Source organism: Mustela nivalis (assembly GCF_964662115.1).
Source record: "Mustela nivalis genome assembly, chromosome: 15".
In the NCBI taxonomy this organism is placed as follows: domain Eukaryota; kingdom Metazoa; phylum Chordata; class Mammalia; order Carnivora; family Mustelidae; genus Mustela; species Mustela nivalis.
The window spans coordinates 71,174,306-71,188,473 of record NC_139034.1 but is presented as its reverse complement, the minus strand read 5'-3'; the positions used below and the strand labels follow the sequence as shown (position 1 = coordinate 71,188,473).

Sequence of the window (14,168 nt, the reverse complement as noted above, 5' to 3'; positions counted from 1 at the left end):
CTATAATTACTGTTCCGCAACTTTATTAAACATTATCTTACTACATGCTTCTCCCGTCAATGCTCAAAGTTCATTTACAAATTTTAAGCAACTCAGTTTTATTTGTGTGTTATTTCTTTACAATGCCCTTTACTTTTAAATTATGCTAAATATTTATAATATGTTGTTACATAGAATCATGAGCTATTCTAGCAAAATTAATGTTATTTCCATATTTACACATATGGTATTACAGCAACAAGCTCTGCCCCTTCCCAGAGCCAATTCATAGGAAGCAGTTGGAAATCCCCTGGCTCTTCCAGGCCATTGGTATGTTAACCCTGTGTCACAGAGCAGCCTCCTCCAAAATGTTTACGGCATAAATTGCAGTGATGGTTTCACAAAGGTAGACTTATATCCAAACTCATCAAGTTTTACACATTAAATATGTACAGATTTTTTTGGTCGATCTTACCTCCATAAAGTGGCTTTAAAAAAACAAAACAGAAAGATGACCCTCCATCAGATAACCAATGAATGTCCAGCCATGACCACCAAAGTCCCTCTTCTACTGAGAACTATGGAAACAGAAGACAGTTTCTCTCACTCCCCCTCTTCCCAGCAGACTCAGAGATTCCAAAGTCCCTGTGGAAAGCATCCTCCGGCCTCAGCATCTTTCACTCACCTCCGCGACACACCAGGCACATACCCCACAGACACACCCTTGTGCAGTTTACTACAGTCAACCCCGTCCCGACCTCAGTCCCTTTCCCACCATGCCCAGGGCCCCGTGATGAGCACACTATACCCAGAATCTGACCATTTCTCACCACCGGCACTGCCAGCACTGGGTCTAAGTCACCACCGTGCCTCTTCTGGATTATTTTAATAACCTCTTCTCTGGCTTCCTAGGTCCACTCTCGCCCTGGGCAGATGGTCACCCACTCTGGGCTTATGTGTCCCTCAGCACCTAGACAGAAAAGTGGTTTTCAAATCAAGCCACACCTACAGCAAAGAATTCCGTTTCAGAATAAAAGCCCTACATGATCTGCACCTGTGGCCCCTATGACAGGCTTTCCAACCACTTCCCCAACCCCGCAAAGCCACTGCTATTCCTCTGACATTTGAGCCCCATTCCTATAGGTTACTCCCTCTTGCTAGAATGCTTTTCTCCCAGACATCTACATATCCAACCCGTTCACTTTCCTCAAACCTTGGCTCCAACATCCACGTTTCCCTGAGTATCAAAGTTGAAGACGGCAGTCCTCCAGCACTGTCCCTCCCCTGTCCTCTGCTCTATGCTGCATTTTCCCAAGCACTTAATTCGTCCCAACATATTTCTACCTCTATTATATGTGTTTATTTTCTACTTTCCCTGACTGAAATGCTCACAGGGAGGATAGGGACTTCTGTTTCGATCCCTGAAGGACAGTAGACACTTAAAACCGCGCTGGCACGCGGAGGTGGCCCCATGAGTGTTTGCAGGATGGATGAATAAATCCCCCGCGACCTGTGCTCAACCACGGATCCCCACTACTCATGCCTTTTCCAGGCGAGGCAAAAATCAAGACAGGGCTAGAAATGCAAACAGCGGTACCCACACGCAATCTGGCTTCACTATTAATTAGTTGTCTCCACTGTCCCCCCTCTAAGGGGACTTGAGCTCCTTTCCTTCCCCATTCCCCAGCACACCTCCTTCGGAGCTGCTCCACCACCCGCACGCTCCCAGCTGCCCTCAGCCCTACAGCCAACCCTGAGCACTTTTCTATTGAGGGCGATCGTCCCCCCAGAATTGGGGCTCTAACAATGAGGCAGACGGAGAACAATTACATCTCAATACAGTTGAGAAAAAAGGAATTTTTAGGGGCAACCCGGGTAGCCCAGTCAGTTAAGCGTCTGCCTTTGGTTTGGGTCATGATCCTGGGGTGTTGGGATCAAGTCCCCCGTTAGGCTCTCTGCTCAGCGGGGCATCTGCTCCTCCCTCTGCCCCTGCCCCTCCCCCTCACTGCTGCTTGCTCTCTCTCTCTCTCTCAAAATAAATAAAATCTTAAAAAGAAAAGATTTTTTAAATAGAAAAGTTTTTTTTTTTAATTAAAAAAAAAAGTCCTCAGTTTAAATTCACCCTCAGACCCATGTGACGGCTATTTAATATTTTCATGCTCATATAATGAAGAAAAGGAACTAAAAGATACATTATGTTACTGCTCAAGAGGAGAGAGTCAAGGACATGGGAGGTACAAGGGCCAGAGATGGTGGGAGGATGGTAGCTTCCGACTGATGACGGAGACAAAGCTGAAAGAAACACCTGAATCCACAGAAATCAATGTTCAATTTGTTATTATTTATAATTTTTAGATTTTATCTTCTTCGCTACCATCTCATAAAATTGATATTATAAAAGACCGTAGGTTAATATGTCCACAGGTATGTGTGTAAGTATGGAGGTGGTAATTAAAATTTTTTTCTTCATATTGAATTAATATGATATGAATGAACCAGAAGCAAATGAAAAGATTAGGAGAACAGAGGCAGGAGCAAGCCTGTGACCGCAAGCCATGCAAATGTGCAGAAAACTTGTGGAGAGCTTGAACGTCAAGAGAATATGGAAAAACATTTGAATTATTTTAGCTAGAACTTGAAGATGTGGTCATCAAAATTGCTATCTGTAAGTTTAAAAAAAAAAAAAAAACTTTTTTAAACACCTAAAAAGAAAAGTCTTTGGGGTGCCTGGGAGGCTCAGTGGATTAAGCACCTGACTTTGCCTCGGGGTATGATTCTGGGGTCCTGGGATAGAACCCCATGTTGGGCTTTGTGCTCAGGGGGGAGTTCGCTTCTCCCTCTCCCTCTGCCCCTCTCCACCCCTGCTTGTGCTCTCTCTCTCTCTCTCTCTTTCTCAAATAAGTAAAATTCTTTTTTGTACCTAAAAACAAAACCTCTTAAATACATTAAAAAAAAAAAAAAAACACTGACAATGGGGTATATAACATATATCCTCAAAGTGTGTATACAGGTCCATGGGACACAGTCATAAGGCAAAATAAAGAACGTAAAAAAATTTAAAAAGCAAAAAGACATTCAAATGCCTTAATGAGTTCAGCAAATCTTCCAAAATTCTGACAATTCCTTCCTTGGGAAGGACGTAGAACAACAACAAAGTACAGCAAGGGCATGCGGGTGTTTGAAAGGGTTCAGCACCTTAGAAGAGCAATTCTGCAGCATGCCGTGAAGCCGGCAGTGCGCATGCCCGGGAAGCCCCAGTCTTGCTGTCTGCATATGAACCCCAGGGGAGCACGCTCCCACAGAGGCTTGAAGACATGTGATCACTAAAGCATGAGAAGTACAAAAATACTGTGGAAATGACTGAGATGACCACCAAAAGGAGAATACACAAATGTCCTAGAAATGTACCTATAAAAAGGAATTTTATAAATCACTTTACCTGGACAAGTAAGAGAGAGGGAGAAGGACACATTCCAAAAACATCGCTGGTTGTAACTTCCCACACGTCCTGTCCTTTACTCAACACGGAGGTAGCTTTTAAGAAACCAACCTTGTGATCCCTTATGCAAAAGTAAAATTGAACAAATATGAAGATAACAAAATGATAAAGAATCTGACAAAATGTTAACTCACCTTCAAGAAAATAAATGTGCATTTCTCACATTGAAAAGATTTAACTGAAAATGTGTTTAATATAAAATCAAGAAAGAATTGTTTCACCTACTATGAACAGGTTACTCTACTTTCTAGGTGAGATCACCATGGCAATAGGTGATATCATCATAACCTATTGTCAGAATTGAAACAACTGGAAGTTTACTTCTTAAAGTTTGGAAAATAAATTTTGCAAAGTAAACCTGACCTTAGATCTATTCTTAATATTATTTCCACTATCGATAATGTTGCATGCCAAGCAAGCGTATTTCCATCTGAGAAGTAACTTAAGCTCTTGCAACTTTTATTGAGAATATAGGGAAATTACCCATTTTCAGAATTAACAGCAGCCTGCTGACACAGATTCAAAGGAAATAATTTTTTTAACATTTCAGAGATAAAGGACAGTTGGATAAAGACCAGTTGTCTCGACAGCTGCTGTATGAGATAACGCGCTGAACTACGCACGGCCTGAAACTGATGGGGGAAAACAGCGCAATCACGTTCCTGATGCCATTGACAGAGACACCATCACGTGCCCCTTGCTAGTTCATAAAAGCAACAACCAGATGTTGGCATATGAGAAGTCAGAAGGAATCAATGCAAATAAAACAGGTTGAAGGTCTGGACACTTACGACCCAAGCACCTGGCAGCGCGAGCACCGTGTAGGTGTTCCACAGCGAGAGTAAATCATCAAGAGGGGAATACAGGAGAGAAAGGAATAAGGGAGGGAGTCTGTGATTTTTACCTCAGAACCATCTTTCTGCGAAGCACTGTTCATTCATTCATTCATGCACTTCAGTTCAGATGTTAGAAAAGAAGAAATACAAGCCTTCTCCACGTTGCCAGCCCACGGCTACCTGTCCTCTTGCACCTGAACTTTTGATCAGGTAATTCTCAGTGCTAAAAACAGTATTCCTCCTTTATCCTTCCACATAATGCTCTTCTAAGGAATAATTTTAAACATTATCCAGCTTTGTCAGAGCATAGCTGAAATGACTAAGATTCATGGATTTCATGCTTAATAACATTTATGTAAATCTCTTTACTCTCCTAATGTTCCTATGTATTCCAATATTCACTATATCTTTGTGCCTTTGACTATAGATATAGGAGCCTTTGACTTTATGTTAGGTTTACAGAAGCTACGCACTAGCTACATACTTCACAGTAGATAGCATCTGTTAGTGTAAGGAGGAAAATCCATTAATTACATTCTCATTCTGAATTCACCTACTTTTTAAAATAAGATATTTAATTTTGAACATATGCCTATATTTCATTAAAAATAGGAATGCATTTTTTATTAAATTCCTAAATCTCACATCTCAACCCATGAGGACAAGCTTGCCAATCTTTCAAGTACTTACAATTGAGAAATGAAAATTTAATCAGCCAAGAGAATGAAATCAGAAATAAAAATGCTAAATCTTTCTTGTTCTACCATTGATCACTCAGTTTTTGTAATAATGTACACTTCTTAAATGCCATATATAAAACTGGAAACCTCCAGAATAAAGACTTAGTATCTACCATATATTTCAGAAATACATAAGATAATGGAAGATAAGAGAAATACAGAAAGTTACATCTCAAAGCAAAGAGGTAGCTTTTTAATCTTACCTTCCCGAAGTTTCAACAAAACCCAAATTTCCAACAGAGTTCTCCCAAATATCCCATCTTTTTTAAATTTTTTCTTTCCTTTTAATTTTTGAAAATGATGCTGAAAATTGTGTTTAGGAGTTTTCAATTTAAAAAAATTAACCTGCATCATCTTATTTGAATGGAGATTAAAAAACCAACAAATTTGAAAACTGCGTAAGGGTTGCTTTTTTACAGTAATGACAAATTCTCTGTCATCTGCCTCTGTTTCTTCATGAGTCACACCATACTTTAGTATATAAATAAATAAAACATTATGAAACATATTTCCAAAATATGTTTAAAGTCAGCAAGCCCACACTCACAGTAAAAGAGCTGAAGGGAAGCAAACTCTTTTGCATTATCTCAGGCTGTTCTGCTTTATTCATGAGCATTATTAAGCCCCGAAAATAAAGAATGGTTATTGTCTGCACTGTGACAAAGCCAGCGTTCCTCTTTGCAAACAGCACTGTGTATTTATGAAGAGTAACAGGCACAAAGATATCAGCTTGTGTCTTTTAGCTTATAAAATGTTCTATCCGGTATAAATGACTACACTTGGGATATAGTGAAGCCCCTGGTCATAATTATGGACCCCTCCAAAAACAGACTTTTGTTTTGGTGTATGTTTATTTTAAGGAAATCTGACTGAGACAAACACTAATAAATTCCATAAAAGGAAAATAGAAGAGTTGTCCGTCTAGGCTGATTTCGACTCTCCTGGTATATACCTGCCAGGGCTGAATTCCAGAGCTGAATGTGGACTGTATATGAGATAACCTTACGTCTTCCAGGACCAGTTACCAGCACTGTTTCCTCCCTGCCTTTAACAGTTCCTGCATCTCCCAGTGATATGGGTGCCCACTAAATCCACAGACCCAAGTGATCATTCCCATCGGCCACTTCCAAGGGGTTGCTTCAAAAACATGCTTTCATGGGATTCTATGAAAGCCACGAGAGAAGGAACCATACTACATCTAGACTGCTACCTGGTCTAAAGTCTTTTATAACCCAGAATACCAGTTAAAGAATACAGGTTAACACTGTTGGAGCAGAGGACATAAGTGAAATATTTAAAAGTCAAAATATCAAAACGTAGCAAATCTACTTACATCATGTGAGAAATGAACTGATTTCCCCATTAAATATTTCTCAAACAGGCAGTTTCCCAATGAAACATGTTGTCTTCTTTCTTAGAAAAATAAAGACTTTGAATTGTTTTCAGATATTCTGATGGCAAAGAAACTAGATGGTAAGCATTTTAATTATTGATGAAGTTGCCTGCTCAATTAAGTTAAAGTAAATGTGATTTCTAAAATTGCTTTCACCATATATATTTAAGCTTGTTTTTATGCACATAAGCCTAAAGCTTCTTACCCTATTTATTAAATTAAAAGTAGGTATTCTTGGGGTGCCTGGGTGGCTCAGTGGGTTAAGCCACTGCCTTCAGCTCAGGTGATGATCTCAGGGTCCTGGGATCGAGCCCCGCATCGGACTCTGCTGAGCAGGGAGCCTGCTTCCTCCTCTCTCTCTGCCTGCCTCTCTGCCTGCTTGTGATCTCTCTGTGTCAAATAAATAAATAAAATCTTAAAAAAAAAAAAAAGTAGGTATTCTTCTTATAAGAGAATGTGTTCCAGTAAAGTTAGCCTTTAGGCAAATTTATTTTAAATTTATATTGTCATGATTCTTAAATATAACTTGACACTTCATAAAGGGACAAAACAACAATCTATTATAAGTCATATTTAAGAAAATTCCTAGCATTTTCATCTCTTATGATTAATATTTAAGTAAACAGCAAAACTCAACCTACTGAATTAACACAATGTATAAAAGAGAAAAATTTTTAATGTATATAAAATTACCTGACACTCTGGCAGCTAGAGACAATGCCACATATTTCTACCACTTAGTTGTCGCCATACTTTTAGCAATATCACCAAAATTTTTCAGCAGTCTGAACCCATCTTAAAAATCTAAATAATTCAGGTTTTGTATTTTCCCAATCATTTGAACTTAATGTATATGTATTCTTATTCTCTCTCTCTCCTTCCCTCTCTCTATATATATGTATATACATACGTACACACACATATATATGTATTTTTTCTTTTTTTTTTTTTTTTAAGTAGGCTCCACACCCACCAACCCACCATGGGACTTGAATTCACAACCCTAAGATCAAGAGTTGCATGCTCTACAAACTAAGCCAGGCAAGCAAACACTCCATAATATACTCTATGTCTCTACCTTTATCAAGTTATCCAGCAAAGCATGAAAGGTTACAGTATCTTTGAAGACAGTGGAAAATGTTCAGCTAACATTCACTGAATGCCCATACATTAGCAACTGATGACACTTTCTTTCACTTACGTGGTTAATACTGCGATCCGAAAAAGTTGGCTTCTTTGATCATGATCTTCTTCAGCCATATATTCTTACTTAAAGGGATTTCATTTTGACAAAGTGGAGAAATTATAAGGAAGCTTTCCTATTCAAAAATCTTTAATGAATCTCAAACTCCAGTTGATGCTTTAAAAGTCTCCTTCTGTGTTTAAGTCCAGCTCACCTTTTCAAGCCTATGAATCTCCACCATACTCCCCATCCCTGTTCTAGCCAAACTGGTTTATTCACACTCCCTTATCTTTACAATATATTATCCATATTGTGCATGTTGTCATTTTCAAGAGACAAAATCATCATATCGCTGTGTGTGTAGTTAAAGTCTTCTGGTTCTGGTTCAGCCAGTTGAAATCATAATTTTTTCCTTAAAAAGTCTTATCAACAATTTCATATGAATATATCCCGTAACAGAAATAAGATTGTTTCTAAGACAGTTAAAAAAAAAAATCACTAAAATAATATTTTAAACTCTGACAAGTCAGTTTCCACAAAAAAATCAATTCATCATGAACTACATTTCATCTCAACTTAAATTTTATCCTGATTTATTGTATTTATTTTATTTAATGAGCATAGTTTTAAAAATTAATCAGCTTTGTGCTTTAGTTATGCATGTAAACAAAGCACAAATTATTTAAATAGATTGACATTAATACACTTAAGGAAAAGGAATACTAACAGAAGTTATATTTTGCTTTGAACAAAAGCAATAAATTTGCCTAAAAAATAGTGTATTCTAGATATTTTCATTCTAATCATATACAGAAAAGCTAATCTTTTATAAAAGGAAAAATAAATTAAGCTATTTTATTGTAGTAATAAAGAATTTTATAGAGATGATGACTAAAATAAGAAAAAATCATCTATTTTCCATTATGCCTCGTAATTTTTTAACCCATTAATTTTATTTCTGAACATACTATTTAAGTCTGAGTTCTGGTCTTAGCTGATCCTTAAATATCCAATTAATATTTCCTATTTTACTATTTATCAGACTTATCTGCACTTTGAAATATCATACTGGTGTTCTTATGAAAACCACATGAGGTAGCAGGGGGAAAATTAGAAAAATATTTCTTCAGATCATCTTTTTAAAAACAAATCTATAATTACCCAGCTAAAAACAATGAGATTTTATGTTATAGAATACTTTACTAAAATCTAATAATTATGTCCATCCTTATTGTAGTAAAACCATAGGTCAGAATACTGGGGGCCCTGGAAGGACCCTATAAGGGCATATATTTTCAAGAACCATTTCACTAACATCATGGTTTCCTAAGTCCAACTCAGTATTTAGGCCCCACGATGACCTCGGAAACAAGTTCTGAGGGTTAGAAGAAGCTAAAACTTCATTTTACACCAGAATAATGGCATCCAAAGACAAGTAAATGCAGCCAAGTTTCCCAGTATAATAAGAGGAAAACTGCATAACAAGTCTTCTTACTTTGAGAAATAAAGATACATTTACCTTGAAAAGCCGCAGCATTTCGCGATATTAGAAACTTCAATGTCGAGCTGGATGTTTGAAGCACTTGCTGCATATCTTGGCGAGCTGCAATCTGGTATCTCTCCTCCATCTTCCTAGTGCAACACGTGGGTTTTTTGGATATGCAAACCTGAAGATCTGGTCCTGAAACAGATACAGTATTTTTCAAAATAATTACTTATTCATTTAAAAATGATTACATGCTACATGTCAGGCATTAATAATCAGTACTGTATATAAGGGGTTCACATTCTATGTGAGAAACTTATTTACCAGAGCACTTTCTATTAAAAATACATATATGAAAAAAATATATATATATATGTATTGTCCATTAACACATTTACATTTTATTTACATGAAACAAAATATCCTAAACCATTAACCCTTTGCTCAACTATTTTATTAACATATTGATCAAATATTAAGTATGTCTACCCAATTAACTAATTACTATTAACTAACAAATAGACTATTAATAGAAAACAAATTATTATATAAATAGAGCTAAATCAGGAAACTTTTATTTTTGCTTATTTTGTTAATTCAGCCAAAAGTATTCGATCTACATATGTTACACAAAAGTATATTGACTAAAACAATTATTTTTCCTGAGGGGGGAAAAAAAAATCAAATCTTGTAAATCAAAGATGAAGACCCTTCACCTGATTTCTCAGCTCCGCATAACGCTCATGCTCCTTGTGGAGTAAGCGATTTTCCGCACTAACAATGTGATGGGGAAATCCCTATCCTCATGGGCCAAAGCCACCATTGCAATTCTACTCATTACCTAGCTTGCTAGAGACAATTCCTACCATTTAAAGTACTTTTTTTTTTTTAAGATTTTATTTCTTTATTTCAGTGAGAGAGAGAGGGAGAGCACATGAGCAGGAAGAAGGGCAAAAGGAGAGGGAGAAGCAGGCTCCCTGCTGAGGAGCCTGACGTGGGACTTGATCCCAAGACCCTGGAATCGTGACCTGAGCCACAGGCAGCCACTTAACTGACTGAGCCACCCAGGCACCCCTTAAAAGTACTTTTTAGTTTTACAACCATATTCAGAAAAGTTCTGGGGAGAGGCATATTACATGAAATGTGAGGTGTTGTAGTTAGAAAAAAATGCTAATATGATCAACAACTCTCATCCTAGATGAGCTAAAACCTCATTTTATACCAGAATAATATACAAATAGAAAAAAAGTAAACCCAGCCAAGTTTATCATCCAATGATAAAAGGTAAATTACAGAGTAAGACAGCGCAGGCACCTTTATACACAGTGGGGTTGCTAGAGAATGGAGAATTCAAGGGGCACAGCGTGGACGGTGCCCGTCAAGGATAACATCATGGCATGAGCCCCAGGGCACCCCAAGGCTACTCAGCTTTTTTGAAAAGGTCAGGACAATTTTATTTACATGTCCTAATTGCATACATTATTTCCTTGTTGTAGGGTAGGAAACGGAGTTGTGCCCTTATTGATGTCTGGGGAGTTTCACAGCACGACTGTTAGCTCTTCACTGACCAAGAGAAGATCAGCAAACACAGAATATCCATGTATGTGTGCACATACACGTGCACGTACACACACACTGTCAAACTCCCCCCGTGTCACGCAGAGTCAACCTCGGGCCTCGAATTTCCAAAAGTTTGTTCTGGGTGAGATCAAAACACGTGAAATCAGTGAGTTTCCTGCCAACACAGGACACCAAAATTTCTAATGAGTTTGGCTTTGGCTTAAGTTAGACAAGTAACAAATGACAGCATTTGAGCATTTCACAAAGGCGATGAGGCATAAAATATTTATGTGTGTCACAGTAGGTAATATTTTGGCAATTGTTTTTCATTTATCTTGCCTAAAGTTATACAAAAGCAAATTCTGCTTCAAATAGTAAAGCTGATTGAAAGAAAACAAAGCTATCTTCTCAGCCTTATTCCTAAGTGGAAAAAATGAGGAATTAAGCATTCAGAGAAGAACAATAATAGAGATTGGAAGAAAGAATCAACAAATAAACATTAATGTATATAACATATTTAGTCTGCAAAGGACTGCTAAGGAACAAAACTAATAATAGAAGAACAACAACCGGGGCACCTGGGTGGCTCAGCCCAGTAATGGCTGACTCTTGATCTCGGCTCAGGTCATGATCTCAGGGTGGTGAGATGGAGCCCACTGGTGGGTTCCATGCTCAGCAGGGAGTCTGCTTGAGATTCTCTCCCTCCTCCTGCCCCTCCCCACCTCAAGTAAATAAATAAATCTTTTTTTAGAAACCCAAGACAACAAAAATAGATTTTTGCAAATGTCTCTCCAGAATTCAAACACCTAACATGGTTTGCTAGACCACATTCCTAAACATAGCCTAGAAAGGCACCCAAGTTGTGACCATTCTTTCCCTCCTGCCTCCTCCAGGCTCATCCTGGGTAGCACCACCCGTTGCACCCTTCCCTTCGCACACTGGCCTCTCAGTTCCTCGTAGTCACCAACGACCCACTTGCCTCAGAGTCACTCTCCATGCTAACCTCCCTGACTGGGACACTCTCATCCTACTTGTGCTCACCCACACATGTGACAAACACACACCTTCTCCTAATTCATTCCCATCTACGTTTCTTTACATTTGACCTTGGTCTTCTGGTGGGAACTTTCCTTAACCTCCCACACAGCTCCTGTCCCTATTATGTGCCCCTGAAGTGTCTCATGCCTCTCTATTGCATTTATTGTGGTGACAATGTTATATTCCTTCCTGTGATTGCTAATTAATTAGTCTCCTCATCTAACCGTAAAGCTCCAAGTGGAGGAATTTTGCTTATTATTTTAAGATTTATTTATTTATTATAGAGACAGAGTGCATAAGCAGGGGGAGGGGCAAAGGGAGAGGGAAACAAGCAGACTCCCTGCTGAACATGGAGCCCAACCTGGGGCTCAATCCCAGGACCCTCAGATCATGAGCAGAGCCAAAACCAAAGGTTGGACACTTAACTGACTGAGCCACCCAGACATCCCAATTTTTGTTCATTTTTATATCCCAGTTGGCCAGTACAGTGCTTTAAAAAGCCCCGACACTCCATCTTTTACCCATCAAACCAATAGTTGAGGATCTACTATGTACATACATTATCTCATTTAATTATCACATTAACCCTATGATGTAGGGAACATTACTACCACATTCTACATATGAGGAAATGGAGACAGAATGAAAACTGTCCGATGTCACATACTTATGCACTGCAAAATAATGGAGGAGGTATCTGAAAATTGGCAATGATTCCAGAGCTATCTTCTTCACCATCACTCTACTGAGAAGAACGCTGTAGTCTTAAATCTATAGTTTACCTACAAACATAACTGGCCATTTTTTATTCTTGCTTGGGAGTTTTCTTCTCCTTGAAAGAAGTCATCTGTTTGGTCACTTGAAAGATACTAAATTTTTGGTTAAGAACCATCCAAGTTTAACTCAAAAACAAAATGGTGAGAAGCACAATTAGAAAGATACTACAAGTTTTCTTGACTGCTATCTTAAACATAATGTGGGAGAGAACCCATCATGTCTCACAACTCTGAGTAATCAATGGACAGCAGTGTAGACCAATGTAGACCACTCAAGCGCAAATACATCCCTCGCATTGATGCGGATCTGCACTGATTAATCCAGACTTTCGTTTAGAATCTTGGAAGCTGATAATGACAGTGTAACACTAACTCCAAACCAAATTGGGCCTGTAATTCAAAGACCTAGTTACGTTTAATTGGCACAGTATTTTTATCAGTATTCAGAGTGGGGGTAGCAGGGGAGGGGAGGAGCCCACAAGACACTGGTTTCCTGGCTTCCTGTATCCAAAAGACAGACGAGAAGAACCAAATGCCCTCAGGGAAAGGACCATATCTTACATTTTGCTCACAGTATAAGCACAAAGGACATAATAAGCTGCTTGTTGATAAAATGCCCAACGTGGGAAGCTACAGTTCCCCCACAGAACAAGCATCCTAAGAAAGCAAAGCCAGATGCAGCCCGAATAAATACCAGGGAGGTAACAAGACTCATTTTTTAAAAATCTCAAAGCCTGGCTTCAAAGAACATGGCATGACTAGGCTATCTGAACAGCAAGTAGACGTGGCCCAGGCTCATGTTCCCGGATGAAAAAATCAAGCTCTGTAAGAATTCAATTACTAAAACTGAATGAAATTAAAAATAAAACAGCAGGCTCCTTGCGGAAGGGAACTTCAACCAGAATTGTGGGGGTTTTCCTCTTCTCTCATCCAGAAGGAGCAGAATCGGTGGACATGTCTCCTTGTCTGTTCTCCAACATGAGAAACTGTTACAGCCATCTCCCTGCTTGTGTATTTTTTTTTTTTTTAAGTGTTAAAATAGGAGCCCTGGGAGGCATTCTGGAAACGGCAGCCATGACAGCACGGTTTTCATGATCTCCGATTCCCCACATGAACCAGACAGAACAACTAGAAAATAAATCCAAGAAATATAACAAAACTAGATGATAGAGTACTCCCATAATTTCAGAATATAAACAGGGTTGGGGGAAACCAGCCACAGGCATAGATTTTCACGGTATCAGTCTGGACAGCAGGCAGTAGAGTGAATCAGTGGGATAATGTCTGAAGAACCTGAGTACAGGAGAACCCCCCAAAATAGCCAAAAGAATTCATAGGAAAGGACAGCGGGCCAATTTGAGAATTGCAGCTGAAACAGGCTGCAATTGGCCCTCTCAATTTTGGGGTATGTGCAAAGGACCCACTATAGAGAGAACTGAATAGTCAGGAGCAATCTGGACCTCTATGAACTCTCAAAACTTTCAAGCAGGCTCTTTTCCAGGACAGAACTCCACACAGAAGAGAAACTTCTGGAAATGGGATCAGAATTCAACAGAATAGGGATCCAAGAAGCACAGATAAAGAAGGTCGAGACCTATGTGAGAAGGGAAATAAAGCCAAGAAAGTTCAGAAAATAAGCACCCATATTTTTAAATGTTACAGCAAACAGAACTAGTTC

At 38.7% G+C, this 14,168-nt stretch overlaps 1 protein-coding gene across 9 annotated transcripts in view; it reads right to left on the bottom strand.

Annotated features, from left to right (window-relative positions):
* GPC5 (glypican 5) overlaps window positions 1–14,168 on the bottom strand; it is a 1,409,494-nt gene that overhangs the window by 1,360,806 nt on the left and 34,520 nt on the right. For all 9 annotated transcript variants that reach the window (XM_082700893.1, XM_082700897.1, XM_082700896.1 and 6 more), the window contains exon 2: window positions 9,150–9,311. In XM_082700893.1, the coding sequence (XP_082557019.1) occupies window positions 9,150–9,311 (162 nt within the window). The remainder of the gene's footprint in view (window positions 1–9,149; window positions 9,312–14,168) is intronic.